This window comes from Myxocyprinus asiaticus, chromosome 30 (assembly GCF_019703515.2).
Source record: "Myxocyprinus asiaticus isolate MX2 ecotype Aquarium Trade chromosome 30, UBuf_Myxa_2, whole genome shotgun sequence".
In the NCBI taxonomy this organism is placed as follows: domain Eukaryota; kingdom Metazoa; phylum Chordata; class Actinopteri; order Cypriniformes; family Catostomidae; genus Myxocyprinus; species Myxocyprinus asiaticus.
This window is the reverse complement of record NC_059373.1, coordinates 19,876,578-19,895,785: the sequence shown is the minus strand read 5'-3', so window position 1 is coordinate 19,895,785 and position 19,208 is coordinate 19,876,578. Positions and strand designations below refer to the sequence as shown.

Genomic DNA, 19,208 nt, shown 5'->3' with positions numbered 1-19,208 from the left:
ACAATAGCATCGATAATACATTGTAAATGTAAAGTGTGAGTCATTTATGTATTTGATTTCAAGATGAAAATTAGCCTCACTGGTAAAGAATTGTAATAATAATCGAAATAAAAATATTTAGATTTAGGCCATGTCCGCACTTATTCATTTTTATTTGAAAACACAGTTTTCAGTTTCCTAACATCATCATTTTCCAAAGTATGCAATGATAGAGAACGTTTTCAAAAGTCTATTTTCAGAAGAGGAAAATGCAGTTCCAGTAGATGAGGCGTAAATGTAGCAAAATCAGGCGTTTTCAAACTAAAGCATTTTAGTGTGGATATGTCCAGATCAGTGGCATTTGTTAATTAGTTGGACAATTCTAGTTTAGTCAAGACACACTGCCTGCTTTTAGTGTTGATTGGGTGCTTCTAGGCATCATTGTGTTGATCTGCTCATTTGTTAACTTAGAGATCATCTCATAGAGTCCCTCCAGCATATCAGGCCCTAACCTATAATGACTAGCTGGCCCTGGTTGTGTAAGATACAAATGCAAAACCTGTCTAATGGTTATGGAGAATGCACATGAGGCTCCCCCTCCCCCATCCATCATGGCATTAAGCTCTAAAGATGACAATGAGATGAGGTCTATTAAAATGCATTCAGCCCCCTGTGGAGAGACTGAGCAGACAGATGGCCTTGGCCATTTGCACTGCACAATGCTGCACAACTGGACAGTCTAGGGCGAGCCAAGGGTGATACAAACCCTTTATTACATCTGTATATATATATATATATATATATATATATATATATTAAGATTGAGGCATTTAAATTTCATAAAATTCCATCAAACTGAACTGAGTAATCTTTTACAAAATAAAAACTCAATATTTTAAGTTTTATTTATTAATTTTAATTATTAATTTTGTTCAAAATTACATAATTCAATTTGATGGAATTTTGTTTTGAAATTGAAATGTGTAGATCTTAAAAATAGGCAAAAAAAAAAAAAAAAAAAAAAAAAAAAGGAATCAAACCACGTACAAGGTTATCCTGGAAGAAAACTTGCTTCCTTCTGCTCTGACAAACCCAACTCTGAGGATTGGCTTTTCCAGCAGGACAATGCTCCATGCCACACAGCCAGATCAATCAAGGTGTGGATGGAGGAGCACCTGATCAAGACCCTGTCATGGCCAGCCCAATCTCCAGATCTGAACCCCACTGAAAACCTCTGGAATGTGATCAAGAGGAAGATGGATGTCTACAAGCATCAAACAAAGCCGAGCTGCTTGAATTTTTGCACTAGGAGTGGCATAAAGTCACCCAACAGCAATGTGAAAGAGTGGTAGAGAGCATGCCAAGATGCATGAAAATCAAGGTTATTCCACCAAGTATTGATTTCTGAACTCTTCCTAAGTTAAAATATTAGTATTATGTTGTTGAACAATGAATATAAACTTGTTTTGCAGCTTTTTTGTTATTTTGACCAGTTGTCATTTTCTGCAAATAAATCCTCTAAATGACAAAATCTTAAATCTAAATCTTTTTTCTTTTTTTTTTTTCTTGCACCTCATAAACAAAAGTGCTACCAAGCTGCATCTTGTGCCATTAAGATTTTAGGTTGCTAAGCAACATACCCAGATAGCTGGTGATAGGAATATAAACGGTTACATATTATGCAATAAATATGTAATACAATATGTCCCTTGTTTATTGTACTATCCCTATCACAATTAAGTGGTTTTGTTAAATTCCCTTGGCACTTTTTGGCCTAATAGTACAAAACCAAACAAACAGCACTGGGACTTAGGCTAAATTGGCTTAACGAATCAAAAAACAGTTTTGACAAATTAAATACGGGTCTTGAATGAATGCAGTACACATCACTATCCTCAACCCTAAATATACATTTTACAACAGCATCTTGCTGTTCTCATTCCTCAAACAATTTAATATTTTTTTATTTTATTTCCCCACAAAACCACAATAACCGATTTTGTGCCACTGTCACTTTCAGCTTGATCAAAAAAGACATCATAAAGTTTTCATAGCTTAAACAGTCCATATAGCACTCTCAGAGCCAGCAATACTTCACTCATTTTAGTTAACACACTAACTCAGCTGATCACGTTATTGACTGTATTGAATAATCCATTAATTGTCTTCACGTGACCTTGCATCACTTGCGCAAAACCACTGTAGATATAAGATGCTGCTATTTTAATTCCGTTTTCCCTATGCCAGACTGCAGTTTGTTAGTGCCACTACACATATTACTGGACCGAACCATTCGTGAAAATAAGGTTACACACCTGTCACATGGGCAACGCTCTCATAAAAATAACGTGTAGTTGGCGAGTCATACTATTGTGGTTGTGCATTAGTTGCACGAAATAGGTCTGCAAACACTAAACGTGCTTCGTCTATCGTGACAGAGTGGCACTCAATGGTGTTGCATACTAACACCCCATTCTAAGGGAATGGCGATGTCACCCCTCGCCTGCAATGGTGTTGCCTATCTGCCTGCTTGCTGTGGGTAAACCCGGTTTGTGTGTCAGTTGTCTGGTAAAGGTTTGGCGGGTTGATGGTCATAGCGCAGCTGAATGAAAATGTTGTTTACATGGAGACCTAGCGATGCAGCCATTTCTGTTTGATTAATTATTTAAAGCGAGGACATATTTATTCCTGAGATAACTGGCATTACATCAAATTTGAAAGCGAAGGTTAGTGACTCTTGTTTTGAACATTTGAGCAACCAGGGAGTTAAGCAATACTTCTGTCACTTCTGCTTTTTGTGACCCTGTTTGTGTTTCTGCACAACGTTGAATCGCTAGTTGTTTGTAATACACGCGCTAGAATGAACAGGTTCGTATATTGTGTGTTGATTTATAACGGGTTTAGATGGAGCTGTCAGTGATGCAGGCGATGTGATGTGCATAAAGACTTGTTCATCATTATTACCGCTAGCGAAAACGCAACGTGTCGCACTTTTGCTGTTTTCTTGCGTAAATGTTTCTGTTTAGAGGAACGCATTTTATTGGATTTGCGAAAAAAGATCACTGTATTGACTCCACTGGTCAATGCTGCACAGTCACTGTTATTATGCGTGTTGGGAGAGTTAAATTTGGGCATCTTATCTAACGAACAGCGCAACTGGAACAGGGTCCATTCAGACCAAACGCGTTCATGCGCAAAGATAAAAGCTAGGCATAGCGCAATGAACGTCTCGAGGCGCGTTTTTAACAGTTGAAGTTATATTAACATTGACACGACGTCTAAAAAACGCAAGACGCGCGCAACGGTTGAAGACCATGTTTACGTAGAAAAACAACTGAAAAGCATCGCGGACCGACGTCAAATGTGTTCGGTGTGAACGGCCCCTAGTCTGTCTTTACATCGTGCAGGTCGCGCGCACACATTCATATTTTGTCCTTGTGTTGTTCATGTGTGAGTTGAAATCGCACTCAGCCTGTGTCTACTCATATTATTGATGTGAAATATTCATTTGGAAGATATGAAATTGGTTTTAAACAGTTTCTGGCCACGTAATGAGGCGATGTGCTGCGAATGTCTGCAGTGCAAACGATGTGTGTTGATGGGAGGCGAATCTAATCTAGTCGAGAACACATCGGTGCATCAACAACATCGTGCTAAAAGTGTCTTCCATCCTTACGGCAAAGTAATGTTCACGCATAATGGTCGTGGCCAGGGCCGTGGACTGTTAGAGCCAGTGCAAAAGCATCTCCAAGCATTCGAGCCTTTTGTGATATGCTGTGTTTACAAACTAATGTTTAGAGTTCCTTTAGAGGTGTTGTTTTAAATGTATCTGCTCTGCTGCTATGTAGAATTGGAGAAATTAATGAAAATGTTCCCTAGAACTGACTGTCTTGCACAAATATTGCATTTACAAATGTATCATTTGTAAATAAACAAGCCCTTTGCATTTTCATGTGTTCAATCTTTTCAGGATTCATTCAGTCCCCAACAAAATGTGATATTGCACCAAACCAACACAAACAGAAGGAATGTTTCTGCATATCTGAGTATACCTCCATTGTCGAGGCTAAAATGTTGAAGACGGAGGCCTCGGCAGAGAGGAATAACCTGAGGAGTGCTTCGCCGCACCGGAATGCCTACAGGTCTGAGTTCCAGGCTCTAAAGAAGGCCTTTGACCAACCTAGACAGGATGGAGGCCCCAAGCTCAAAGACCCCGAGGCGGTCAGGCAGCCTCGAGGGCGGCAATATGGGGCCCATGTCAGTCGAATCAAAAACATGTTCATGCAGATGGGGACTGAGAATGCTGGATCCAACAAGCAATCAGTGGATGAGACCTCCCCACAGAAACTCACCAAACCATCAAACTTCGTCAACAGGGCGGATGGGTCGGTGATCAAGTTCCAGCATGGCACTGGGGAGCAGACAGGTGGTGGCCACCTTAACTCAAAGTTCTCAGAAACAAGGAAACTCTTTGAGCAGAGCTCCAGAGATGCTTCACAGTCACCTGTGTATTCTTATGGCAAAGACAAGAGGGGTTCTCATGAACATTTGGATGACTGGCGGGGGGCGCGTTCAAACAGAGGCAGTACAGACTCGTTGGATAGTCTTTGCTCCAGGACAGAGGCCTCATCACCTACTGTGAGTCAGCTCAGTGCTGTGTTCGAAAATATAGACCAGCAGGGCTCCGGTGCTACTTTCAGAAGAGGCTATGGAGGGGGAAGAGGGCTGTACTCCCCAGATGGCTTACACAGACAGGGGGAGGCCAGTGAGGATGACACCAGTGCTCGACAGTCTCCATCACGTGGATTTTACAGGACACGAGTGGGTAGCAAGCACAATCTGCCGGTTTCTTCATCCTCAGAAGATCTTCTCAGTCCTAGTCCTCTGTCAGAGGCCATGGATCAGCTGAAAGCAAGTGAGAAGAAGCCTCAGGAGAGATCGGAAGAACCAACGGAGACAGAAAGTGAACGAGTGGATGCAAGTACTACTGAGGTGCTTGATGGATCCAGTGATCCAAAACAATCCTCTCTTAAAACAGAACTGAACTCTACTGAGGCTGTGGATTGTTTCTTAACCACAGTTCAAGTCAGTGATGCTACATTTTGTGAAAAAACTTATACAGCCACCAAGGTTCATGAGGACACAGATGGCCATGTGAAAGAGGAGCCTAGAAGGATTACAAAGGATCAAATAGAAGAACCCAGTGAGGAATACTGTAGCAATGAAAGAGTTATTTTCAATGCGGATGGAGATGCGTGCTACCAGGGTTGGGGGGAGAGCTGTACAGAGCCAGAGGATGACCTGTATGATGATGACATTTCTTACGACCCTGGATCAGAGATCATAGAGATTCCCGGTCTTCCAGAGGAGGACAAGGAGGAAATTCCACAAAAACGAAAAATTCGATTTAGCTCTGCGCCCATAAAAGTAAGTTTATTGCTGGTCTTTACCATGTTAAAGGGATAGTTCAACCAAAACTTAAAATTATTTCATTATTTACTCATCGTTCATCATGTTGTTCCAAACGCAAAAAGGGATGTTTGGTAGAATGTTAGTCACCAATCCCGTTAACTTTTAAAAAAATACATTTTTCCATACAACACTGTAAAAAGTGGTAACCTGCAATTGTTACCTGAAGGAGCTAAATAACGGATATTACATTTTATTTTTGACTTGAATCAAACCAGTTTATTTAGATGCTACCATTTGAAGTACAGTTTTTGGTTAACATCACTTTTAGTGAATAATGTAAAAAGTGGTAACTTGCAGTTGTTACATTGTAGGGATCTACTTCTAACCCTAAGAATGACTTTGTTGGTGTAACTTAATGTAGTCAGGTTGATTTAGTTATGTTAAATAATATTTATGACTCAAGTTATTTTAGATGTTACCACATAAAGCATTTTTTAGGTTACCTGACAAATAATTTTTACAGTGAATGAAAGTGAATGGTGGCTGAGGCTGTCAATCCCTAATATTCTGCCTAACATTTCCATTTCATTTGGGTTCCATGGAAGAAATTCAAACAGGTTTTGAACAATATATGAGTGAGTAAATGATGAGAGAATTTTCATTTTTGGCTAAACTACCCCTTTAATTCTTATTTGTCCAAGTGTGTGTTTTTTTTCCCTAAACTCAAGTGCTTAGAGTTTCAAGTGCCATTATGTTGAGTTTGCTCAAGTTCCTGTTGTTTATCACTTTTAAAAGCATAGCCATACATACATAACTGAACCATAGAGGCCTTTAATGTCCTTTTATTGATTCTCTCATAGTAGAGTGGAAGCAATTCTCTTTTGCTTGCCTATGTCAGTGCTTTTTTAGATAACGAGCAGACAGACCCATAAAGGGACATCCAGAGGCCCACTCATGCCTGCAGGGAGATATGACACATATAGCTGCTGTCCTCGCAAGCCTTTTTGGCTCTCATTTCTGACACTTTCACACCACTGATGCTTTTTCCTATGCTTGTCAATCCCCTCTCTGTACACAATCAAGTCACGCTCCCATGAAAACATGAATAACTGTTATGTTTGCAACTTATTCCAAGGTGAAGCATGAAGGTGGTAATTACAGTCTGTCTATCCATCTCTCGTGTTCAACAGGAGCTTACAGAGTCACATTGTTTTTAATAGATTTGAATACAATACACTCGATGTTTACTTCTCTGAAATGCATTGTACAGTGGATTAGAAATAAACTAAATTCACTTAGGCTACCATTTAAATCAATTAACTTTGATTTGCCTATGTAATGGCACTGCTGTGGACTGAGTCTGTTTGGTTTGTTGTCATTGATTAGCTGTGATATCATGAAAATTACCAGTTGCTAGATATGTGTTTACAACTCCAGCTATTATCTCTAATCAGATGTTGGACGGAGATGTGGAAAATACTTGAAAACAAATGTTCCCCTGGTCTGGATCAGTCCCATTAATGCCCTTAAGCAGTGCTGGACCCGTTCCCCTGCCTCTCTCATTGGGTAAACGTGATGTTTGCACATTAATCTCCCTCACACAAGCTGAATTTTCAATGTGCATTCGTGTGCCAGTATTAACTGAATTAAAAGGTCTGTTACGCCAGGTTTGTGCACCTTTGTGCTCTTGAAGTATATTGTATTTTTAAGAGTCCCGTAATTCGATCATATCCCAATGCTACTCTCACTTTGAATTCTTGGATCAGACAGCTAAATATAAACGTGAAATATAGGTCTTTGCGGCTGCCAAATTATGCATATTACACAGTTTAAAATGTGGTAACCTGCAGGTGTTACCTTAAGAGCCATTTCTACCTGATCTTATCCTTAAAATTAAATTTGTTGGTGTAACCTATTGTATTCAAGTTGATTTAGTGATGTTAAATAATAGTTTTGACTTGAATCAAAAAAGATAATTTAGATGAAACAGACTTTTTGGGTTAACATTTTGTCAGTGTCAGATATTTAGATACAAGACAGGCCTTCAGGGCTCTAGAGAAACAGCTACTTACATAAACAGATATTCCAGATATTTCCTTTAATGCTGTGCTTTCCTAAATATTCATCCCCTAGAGATTACCGAGAATGCAGTTGTACCCTAACAGGTGGAGCAACTAAAAAATGCCAGCCTGTTGTGAGCGGGCATTGCGCCAACTGGGGTAGGCTACAGTAATGTCAGCTCGGCTGAACTATCCTGATCGTCAGTCTGACAAAGAAAGACTCAGCCCTTTTTCATGAGTCAGGGAATTTTGAACCCAGGGCACATGCTTTTCTGCTGACACAGAGGAAACAATCTGTGGTTTGTTTTCAGACTTGAGAGAAAAGACACAGATTTGTGGTAAACTAACCTAGCATGAGAGTGAGGAGGAACATGGAGGACATTGAAAAGAAATGTCAGTGATTAATCACTCTGGACCTTTTTTACCCTATGCATAATATTTCTTAGCTTCTCATAAAGTGTATAAATCAATTCCATATTAAAGCTTTTTAAAGTTTGATTAATCTAGAGCTGCAGTACTTGTGGAGGCAGCTCTAGTGGCTGTATGGGATAACAGCATTCTACAACACAGCTTTCAGGTTTATCAATTCATTCCAAAAAGATTACAACAGTACTCTCAAAATTCATCTCGTAATTTCATGCAATAAACCATGCTTAGCTTATTTCTTTTTTCCTTTCATGAATTTGAGCTATTAAGGGATCTTTTATTGGCTTAGCTCAGTGGTGGCGATCCAAAAAGGGGTCACAGGTCTGTTCCGTGGAACACAAAAGGACATGTTAGGCAGAATGTTAAAGGGACTGACAGCCTCATCACTATTTGCTTTCATTGTGGACAAAAAGGTGCAATGAAATTGAATGGTCCCCTTTTGTGTTCCATGGAGGAGGAAAGTCATAAGTTTGGAAAAACATGAGGACAGAATTTTCATTCTTGGGTGTACTATACCTAATTATGCACATCACATGCTGGTCCAATGCAGTTCATGGTTATATGAATACATTTGAATGTATGATTTTAAGTAGGCCTACATCTTTGGTTACATTTGTACAACAAACAATTTTGGTACTGTGTTTGGTCACCACATGATGTTTAATGTAAAATCTGGGTCCTGAAGTACAACCAGTTGAGAACCACTGGCCTAGTTAGCATTAATGGATATCTTCCACAGGGGTTGCTTGTAACCATCTGAGGCAGTGGAGATCACTTCAAGTCAGTTTCATTGACCTGACTCAGTGTGCACATCCACTGATTCTACTCCTCTTGTAGGCCTACCCAGTGATGGAGCAGTGTCAGATTGGCTCTGATAATGAGGTCATGGCATCCAGTGGCCATGCCCACTGGCCTGTTTGTATAGGAATGATTGGGAATAAGAAAGAAAAATCCAAAGAAAAGATGATGTGGTGTGTTGTGGTTACACAAACCAGTTTGAGTTCTTTTGCATTTTTGTTTTTCACCATACACTCTACAAAAAGATGTGGCATATCATGGCAGAACAAGAAATGAAGAAGAAAATCATGAAAGTGTCAGAACAGTGTCAAATGTCATGTTCAGTTGTTGAGTTGAGTTGTCACAGCATTCTGATGCTTTAGATTTTGAAACGTGATACAGTATAATTGCTGGATTTTGTAGTTGAGTAGATGGTGTTTGAAGGATCATTTCATAAAATCTTTAATATAAGACTGAATTATTTTTAAAAGGATGAATTTCTGTCATCATTTACTCACCACCATGTTGTTGAAAACCCATATGACTTAAAGGTGCTATATGTAATATTTTTACTGTACTAAATAATAAAATGACCATAATATGTCATTAGAGAATTAGGAAACATGCTAAGTTGAAATACTGGCTTCTCTGATAACAGTGCTACAGCCAGTATATTCTACTTTGAAGCTTCCATTCCGGACGAAATTTCTGTTTATGTTTTGGCCTGTGTGATCTTGCCCACTGCCCACTCACCAATAGTATTCGGGTTGCCAGATTTGAACAAGTTTTACAACACTGCATGCTGCAGCAATGGAAGCCAGCAAATGAATTGGATCACAAAAAAATCCACACGATCTGGTTTATAATTTGCAAACAATAAAAACATTGCAAACGTATACATTAGCTGATCAACTTACAGTGTAAAGCTCGTCGCTTGACATTTTCAGTTTCGCTCATTCCTGTTTCGTGTCCTCATTCTGGCAACCCCAATGAGCTTCGAGTCTGGGGCGGGGCAGACAACTCTCCGATATTTTGAATTTGGACTGCAGTACCCATTTCAAATGCTTTTTGTCAATCTTACATATAGCACCTTTCATTTCTTCCGTGGAACACAAAAGGAGATGTTAGGCAAATTGTTTTTATTCACCATTCACTTTTTATTGAACATTTACATACAGTGAAAGCAAATGGCTTTAGTCACTATTTACTTTCATTGCATCTTTTCCCACCCCCATATACTGTAGTGAAAGCAAATGGTTAAAGTGAATGATTTTAGTCACCATCTTTCATTTGCATCTTTTTTCCTTATATTAAAAGTAAATGGTGACTGAGGCTGCCAGTCCATAACATTCTGCCTTACTTCTTTTGCTCCATGCATGGAAGACAGAAAGTCATAGGGTTATAGGATGATATTAGGTTGAATAAATGACACAATTTTCATTTTTGGGTTAATTATCCCTTTAATTAAGCAAATTAACTTAATTCTTTCAGACAAAGCAATCAATGTGGCAGAAACTATATTCTATAGAATTTCCTGTGAGTAGAGTTTGTTTGTGCCCTTTGTTGCGTCTGTACTGTCATCGCCCTACAATCTAAACTGCACTTAAAGGCTGAAATGAAATATCTCATTACCTCTGTTGAATTCAGCCTCTTGTTATGACATATTTATTCTCTCTTGATTCTCTAATGGAATTAAGTGGATTTGAATAACTGGGCAGCAATCGAATGATGGCTGAAATGATTCAGTGATCTCACAGATGCACATATCTAGAACACATGACTCCCTCTGAATCAATCCAGCCATTTACATCATTTATATCAGCTCAGTCCTGGAATTTTGTTAAAATGTTGGCTAGCCATAGGCCATTTATTAGCTCTATTTAAAATTTAGTTTAAATATATATTCAGTATAAACACACTTTTTGCATCTTCGTTAAGTGCAGTCTTTTAGTTAAGTGAGCTGAGCAGTGGGGAATTTTTATTCATTTTCATTTTAGGGATCTATAGATCAAGGCATTTTTGAAGCGATGGCCCAGGCTGAAGTAAAGGGGAGGTTAAGAAAGGTCAGAACAGGGATTTTGTGGATAAACTGTGCCTAGAAACATCCCATAATTTCTCAGTTGATTCTATAGTGATTTTTTCTCAGGTAGTACATTGAACATTAGTGATAGACTGATCAATCGCTAGGCTGACAAAATGGCAGTTATTTTGAGATTATCAACAGAAATGTCCCTTCTGTCAAAAGCCTTTATTGTACAACTTAATGGCTAGAATTAGTTATACTAGCCTACAGGGGGCCTGGGTAGCTCAGCGAGTATTGACGCTGACTACCACCCCTGGAGTAGCAAGTTCGAATCCAGGGTATGCTGAGTGACTCCAGCCACGTCTCCTAAGCAACGAAATTGGCCCGGTTGCTAGGGAGAGTAGAGTCACATGGGGTAACCTCCTCGTGGTCTCGATTAGTGGTTCTCGCTTTCAATGGGACACGTGGTAAGTTGTGCGTGGATCGCGGAGAGTAGCATGAGCCTCCCATGCTGTGAGTCTCTGCGGTGTCATGCACAACGAGCCATGTGATAAGATGTGCGGATTGACTGTCTCAGAAGTGGAGGCAACTGAGACTTGTCCTCCGCCACCCGGATTGAGGTGAGTAACCGCGCCACCATGAGGACCTACTAATAGTGGGAATTGGGCATTCCAAATTGGGAGAAAAAGGGGATTAAAAAAAACAAAAAAACATTTATACGGGCACCAATACGCAAACACACACCATTTTAGTGCATAGAAGCATCTTGTAGACTGCGCTCTAGCTAGCCTACAGTATATCACACATATTATTTTAGTCACCCTGCTCTCTAGTTATTGGTGTCGGCATTGGCCATTTGGAAAGCCAATATCGGTTGACCACTTGTAAACATGGCTATATTTTGGTCTATTCATCAGAAGAAAACCATTATGTAATCAGTGGGAAACTAAAAAAAAAGCTAAAGCTCTTTTCTCATTTGTTAAATGTGTGAAGCAGAACAAGCAAGTTGTCAGTGTGTGGTTTATCTTTTACAGAATACAGTTTAGCTTCACAATATATAACACAATCAAGAAATTGTCTTGTTCTCTGGACAGCGATTTCGAAGCTGTCGTCATTGGCGAAGGTCTGTCTCACAATATATTATTAATGATGTGGTATTTTTTGTTTGCTTGTTTCTCTGATATCTGACCCCTTGTGGAGCTGAATTTTTAACGACTGAGGAAACAGAAGACAGGCCTGTGGTTCTGAGGCTGCACTATTCCAGCTGTCTGTGCCAGGCACTAATTCTTCCTCCCTTCCATCACAGGCCATCACTGAATGTATCAGAGAGGATTTTTCCTGCTTTTTTCCATGCTGGAATCAAGGAGGTGTTCAGCAGTGACACAGTGTCCTGTATTGTTGTGAGACAGCCAGCACCAATGTGGAAGCTGTGTGTTATCCCAGTTGTGTAGAGTGCCAGTTTACCCTCAGTGTGTGTCCAATGGACTCAGGAATACTGCACTTTAAGTATTAACTGTCTCAGTGGGTTCATAATTAACCCATTCAGACCTGAATTATGATCCAGGGAAACAAAACATATTACCATGGTTTATTTATAAATCGTGACCATGAATGATTAATACAATCAGTTTGACCATATATCTAAATACAAATCTCTGTTTAAAAAGTAAACAATAATCAATAAAAAAGAAAGAAGCGTTAGAGCTACCTAAAAATCTATATTTTTGAATATATTTTTCTTATTTCCATTCAAATAGACATTCATTCTGAACAGTAGCAAAATCCAGAAAATTAAACATATTGAACAGGGTTCCGATGGTCATGGAGAACTTGGAAAATCATGAAATTTTAAAATTGCGATTTCCAGGACTTATAATATTTTAAAATCTTAAAAAGTCTTGGAAAAGTCCTTCAATTTTCTCTAATTTTATTATTTTTTTTAGTTATGCTCAGCTCTAAAATAGTATAAACATGTAGAAAGATTCTCTTTCATTTTATAAAGTGCAATATTTATAAAATATTGTTAAAAAGCCTTATCCAGTTACACAAATGAATGGAAATGTCATTGAAATTCACTGGCCAGAAAGTTTGGAAATCCTGATTGTTATTTCTAGAAAACTTAATTAGTTATATCAATTGTAAGATAATGCAAAATCATTGTAGAATCTGGTTGTATTGAAGAGATTAAATGATTTTCTGAAAAGAAAAAGATAAATATTAAATAAGAATTGAAAGAATTTCCATATATTTTAGCCTTTGAATGAACTCTTATTCTGTGGACGTAATTTTTCATAGCTTAATAACTATTTTAGTTAGGAGCCATAATAAATCTCTTTCTTATGAAGAATAAGTAAAAGGTTAAAAGTTCCAGTATTGCTTATGTATAATGATGAATGTGTATTTATGTTTGGCTAATAGCTAAAACTAGCTTACACTTAGCTCATAAATGTAACACCCTCACCCACTCATGCGGTTAGTTAATGCATTAAGTGTTCATTAGACCATGTTACTGATCATGTGAGCAGACTCAGCCAACATATTTGAGTATAAGACATAAAGTAAGCAATTGTTTGTCTCTTGTTTATCCCCTTATGCTGGAGCTCCCCCTCACTATGCCAGTGCGCTTTGTGTCGGCGGATGGCGAGGCCCCAGAGGTATTTCCACAAACATAGGATTAAAAAGAGATAGAAATGGCATTTCAAGGCAGACATACTGTAAAACGAGTTACCAGTTTTCTAGTGAAGAGGGAAATAAACATGAGTTTTGAGAAGGAGCTATGCTCTTTAAACGGGGCAAAAGGCTAACCACTATTCTCGCTTGAGAGTTTCACATCACCTGACTCATCAGTTTATAGTCTCCTCCACAGCCAGAGAGTTTTTAAAGTAGCTGAAAGATAAAATAGCTTTTAAAATAATGCTGAGTGTCACGAAATATTGGACACTCTCTGCTAGGGCTTCTAACACATAAATGGGCAACAGTTTTCATTGATAGGATCAGCAATCATTAGGCTATTGCATTCAAATATTAAGAAATGTCATGAAACTTTATAAATTAATAAGCCTGAAAATATCAAACTAAGTAGCATTTATTTCTGTTTGTAAAACATAGTGGAACATGTTCATAGTTAAAGCTACACTATGTAACTTTTTGCCCTCCTGCGGTTGAAGCATAAAACTGCAAGTTACTTGCGGATAAACGTCTCCGGTTAATGTCTCGTTCCCTTCATCTCAGGGAACCGAGGTTACATGAGACGTTCCCTATTGATTCAGTTCATTTAACATTGCAATTGAACGCTATGGGGAACGGAGTCCCATCACGCCGCACTTTGTAGCATCATACCCTAAGATGTGCCAGGATAGAAACACTTAGAAGAATACGTGTATGAGGTCACGGGCCTTTCAGTCGGTGACTTATTATGATGAAAATGAATAACCCCACATGGTGAAAACCAGATGGGAAGTTAATAATAATCTGAGGATCTATATGAGTCATATAATACACAGAGAATAATTTAACTCCTTCATAACCAGAGGAAGGGAGGGAGGTTTTATTCTATTGGAAGTGCTTGTGACTTCTAATGGGAGTAAATTGGATAGCGGCCTACACAGGCGGCTGTATTAAAATTATAACAGGTAGCCCGCCCGTAATAAGGAGCTCGGGCTCACCCGCTGGGTGATGGAATAGTAGCTCTCTAGACAGAGAGGACTTGCAAAGCGATGTACAGTACGTTTAGGTTATAACATCTCACGAACGTGTTCTGCAAAGACCATCCTGCTGCAAAGCTTATATCCTGTAGGGATATACTGTTTGTTCATGCCCATGAGGAAGCCATGCCTTTAGTTGAATGTGCCTTTACGCCAATAGGGCATCTCACGTCCTGTGATTCATAAACGAGGGCGATGGCATCAACAATCCAGTGAGAGAGCCTTTGTTTGGAGACGGACATGCCTTTTATGTGTCCTCCATAACAAACGAAGAGCTGATCTGATGGTCTAAACTGGAGTGCGCTCCACATATGTGTGCAATGCCCGCACAGGGCATAATAAATGTGCTAACTGCTCCTCATCCGAATTAGACGGTGGAGAAGAGGAAGCTTGTAGGTGAACTATCTGAGCCCTAAAGGGCGTGGAAAGCACCATAGGCACATAGAGTTTTTTGGGTTTGATGGTGGCTTTTGAAAGCCCCGGAGTGAATTCCAGACATGAACTGTCAACCAACCCATTTGACTGAGGCCAGAGCCAACATCAGTGTAGTCTTTAAAGAGAGCACACGTAACTGAACAGATTCCAGTGGTTCAAACGGGGGGCTCATGAGCACCCTCAGCACCTGATTTAAGTCCCATATTGGAACCGTTGCACGGTGAGGGGGGTTCAAGTGCCTCGCTCCCCTAAGGAACTTTATGATCAGAAATAAATAATTCTCCCTACTATTATTCTGACATTTCACAATCTTAAAATAGTGATCCCAACTAACCTAAGACAGGGAATGTTTTCTAGGATTAAATGTCAGGAATTGTGAAAAACCGAGTTTAAATGTATTTGGCTAATGTGTATGTAAACTTCTGACTTCAACTGTATATGTATATATATATATATATATATATATATATATATATATATATATATATATATATATATATATAAGATGCACAACAGAGCATATACAGTAAAATATTAAATGAAAACAATCTGATTACCTAACGCAAAAGGCTGCCATGGCTGAATAACAACATGCTGATATTCAGTACACTTGCTTATGTGATATTGCTTACAGATAATAATACTAATAATCTAACAATTTAATATTATATTATTGTTACTGTGAGTATTATTGTGACTGGTTTGAATATTACGCTTTTTTACAGTAGTAATATTTTTCTTTTGTACTGTCTTCAATTTCACGCAATCAGTTGAATAGAGCTCTCATTTCAGCAGGACTTTAATTTTGAAAGATATTTGAAGTTCTTCCTGTTTGTGAAGGGTTCGTTATATCAAGCTTCCTGCGACTCGTGTGCTGAAATCTCCGAGCTGCAATGGAGAAAGTGTTCATTTGAGAGTTCATAGTTGTTTATACACTCAACACACTGATCTGTGGCTCTGCAGATGGATACTATTTGACACATTGCATGAAATTCAAGCCTTAGTACTGTGTGTTGCGTTTGTGTGCATGCCTGCTTGTGTGTGAAGGAGATGACAGAGCATAGAGGCGCCACTTATTCATACTGTGGCGTGCAGTGCATGTGATTGTACAGTTGAACTCAGAAGTTTACATACACCTTGGAAGTTTACATACACTTGGTTGGAGGAAGAAAGAGCTTTTTCAGCCTTCAGCGCATCAAGCAGCCGTTACGAGGTATGCACGCAATTCAAGGAAGCATTGCAATAAAAAATGACTCATTCCAGTGAGAAAAGCGGGAAAGGGCGTGTCAAAACATAATAGAAAAGGCAGGAGCTCTAGATTCCTATAAACGCTATACTTCCAGGGGGATTCTTCCCGCTGGGCACTGACAGTGCTATTTGCGTCACAGTACAAAGGCGCTAAAATATGTCCGAGGATGGCAGCCCCTCCGATCTGGGCACGCGCCATGTCTCATTAAGCTTCGTGTGAACCTCAGGGAAGAACGACACTGCTTTCCAAACCACAGTCTTTTGACGGCGGACGGTGTGCAGGAATGATTCATTCAGATGAGAATTTTCCGGCTCGACAGGAAGCGACCATTCAAGGCCGAGCTCCTCGACCGCCCGTGCAATGACGCGGAGTAACTCATATCAATGGCCAGTGCGCGATCCTCACCCTCGCTTGGGGGAGGAGCTGCAACATCCTCCATGGACCATTCTCTGATGCTATGAGGAACATTGCATCATTATCATCATCAGACCCACTGAATATGTCAACACTGTGCTCATTCATACAGGGCCAGAGGTTGTCACGTGTGTACTGCACTGGCGAAGATGCTGCGTGGGAAGATCGAGGGGCTCGTGGAGCTTACATCAGCGCAAGATCCTCGACATCTTTAAAAAGACGCATACACACAAGCAGCTCTTTTATCGTGTTTTACATCACTTGGACAGAATTTTACTTGTATAGATATATATAAACTCAGCAAAAAAAGAAACGTCCCTTTTTCAGGACACTGTATTTTAAAGATAATTTTGTAAAAATCCAAATAACTTTACAGATCTTTATTGTAAAGTGTTTAAACAATGTTTTCCATGCTTGTTCAATGAACCATAAACAATTAATTAACATGCACCTGTGGAACGGTCGTTAAGACACTAACAGCTTACAGACGTTAGGCAATTAAGGTCACAGTTATAAAAACTTAGGACACTAAAGAGACCTTTCTACTGACTCTGAAAAACACCAAAAGTAAGATGCCCAGGGTCCCTGATCATCTGTGTGAACGTGCCTTAGGCATGCTGCGTGGAGGCATGAGGACTGCAGATGTGGCCAGGGCAATAAATTGCAATGTCCGTACTGTGAGACGCCTAAGACAGCGCTACAGGGAGACAGGAAGGACAGCTGATCGTCCTCACAGTGGCTGACCACGTGTAACGACACCTGCACAGCATCAGTACATCCGAATATCACACCTGCGGGACAGGTACAGGATGACAACAACAACTGCCCGAGTTACACCAGGAAAGCACAATCCCTCCATCAGTGCTCAGACTGTCTGCAGTAGGCTGAGAGAGGCTGGACTGAGGGCTTGTAGGCCTATTGTAAGGCAGGTCCTTACCAGACATCACTGGCAACAACATCACCTGTGCGCACAAACCCACCTTCACTGGACCAGACAGGACTGGCAAAAAGTGCTCTTCACTGACGAGTCACGGTTTTGTCTCACCAGGGGTGATGGTCGGACTCATCGAAGGAATGAGCGTTACACCGAGGCCTGTACTCTGGAGCGGGATTGATTTGGAGGTGGAGGGTCCATCATGGTCTGGTGCGGTGTGTCACAGCATCATCGGACTGAGCTTGTTGTCATTGCAGGCAATCTCAATGCTGTGCGTTACAGGGAAGACATCCTCCTCCCTCATGTGGTACCCTTCCTGCAGGCTCATCCTGACATGACCCTTCAGCATGACAATGCCACCAGCCATACTGCTCATTCTGTGCATGATTTCCTGCAAGACAGGAATGTCAGTGTTCTGCCATGGCCAGCGATGAGCCTGGATCTCAATCCCATTGAGCACGTCTGGGACCTGTTGGATCGGAGGGTGAGGGCTAGGGCCATTCCCCCCAGAAATGTCCGGGAACTTGCAAGTGCCTTGGTAGAAGAGTGGGGTAACATCTTACAGCAAGAACTGGCAAATCTGGTGCAGTCCATGAGGAGGAGATGCACTGCAGTACTTAATGCAGCTGGTGGCCACACCAGATACTGACTGTTACTGTTTTGATTTTGGCCCTCCCTTTGTTCAGGGACACATTATTCCATTTCTGTTAGTCACATGTCTGTGAAACTTGTTAAGTTTATGTCTTAGTTGTTGCATCTTTTTATGTTCATATTTACACGTTAAGTTTGCTGAAAATAAATGCAGTTGAAAGTGAGAGGACGTTTATTTCAAAGGATATAGCTCCTGCCTGGATGCTGTGGGTAGATTTCTCGCTGAGTGAAGAACTCGATCCGGCATCGAGGTGGAAAAACTTCTTCACTGGAACACTAGAGGGGGCGGGTGAATGTTTGGCTGCAGGTGCAGAAAGTCAGGCGAAGAACGTCCTGATGCATCTGCAGGGAATCCCGTCCACTAATGGGTGTCCGTTGACGGGAGGGCTGATCCAGATGCGTAGTCAAGATGAGACGATGTCGGTCTTGAAGGAAGAAAATTCTAAAAAATGCTGTTTGAGCGCCCGCTTATATTGGGCAAATGTGCGCCTAAAAGGGCGGGGCTCAAACACCATTGCCAATCATAAGATTGCCGTTATGATACAAGGGCATCAACTAGGTCGTGGAAAAGGAATTCCCCATAGCATTCAAATGCAATGTCGAGTGAACTGAATCGATAGGGAACATTATTTTGGTAATTAGTGAACAAGGCTTCGGCTCTGCTCTTCTGCCCGAATGAATCTGATGTACTGGTGTAACCATGGTGATCATCTTATCAGAGTGAATGGCACTAATGACATCCAAACTCGCTCCCTCCCCTCAAAAAAAAAAAAAGATAGATATCTGAAAAATGTGTTTTATTGGCAGGTAAGTAGCATATCTTGCTGTTGTTTTGACTTATTGAAAACGATTGTTTTTAGTAAAAAGCGTTACAAAAGTTAAGCAATGCTGACATTAGACATAACAATTGCTAGTCATTTCAGATAAAGTCAAACGGTGAAAACTATTATAACTTAGCTAGCATTAGCTAGTATTAACTGGTTTAGAGAGGCATTGTTACCAGCATAAAGTTAATTGTTTTTTTCATTGTCCTTCCTCAAAAATGAAAATGAAATTGAAAGCACTGCAGTACCACAATCTATAATAAAATGCCCCATTAGGGTGGCTAACGCTATATAACGAACTATTGCGCAAAGAGAGTTAC

At 40.1% G+C, this 19,208-nt stretch overlaps 1 protein-coding gene across 3 annotated transcripts in view; it reads left to right on the top strand.

Annotated features, from left to right (window-relative positions):
- Window positions 1-2,528: 2,528 nt before the first annotated feature.
- Window positions 2,529-19,208, top strand: part of LOC127421303 (neurabin-1-like) — a 78,693-nt gene continuing 62,013 nt past the window's right edge. For 2 of the 3 annotated variants that reach the window (XM_051664277.1, XM_051664274.1), the window contains exons 1-2: window positions 2,529-2,705; window positions 3,950-5,406. In XM_051664277.1, the coding sequence (XP_051520237.1) occupies window positions 4,051-5,406 (1,356 nt within the window). In that variant the 5' untranslated portion in view covers window positions 2,529-2,705; window positions 3,950-4,050. Of the gene's footprint in view, window positions 2,706-2,767; window positions 2,848-3,949; window positions 5,407-19,208 lie in introns of those variants that run through there. The other variant, XM_051664276.1, reaches the window with a different exon arrangement.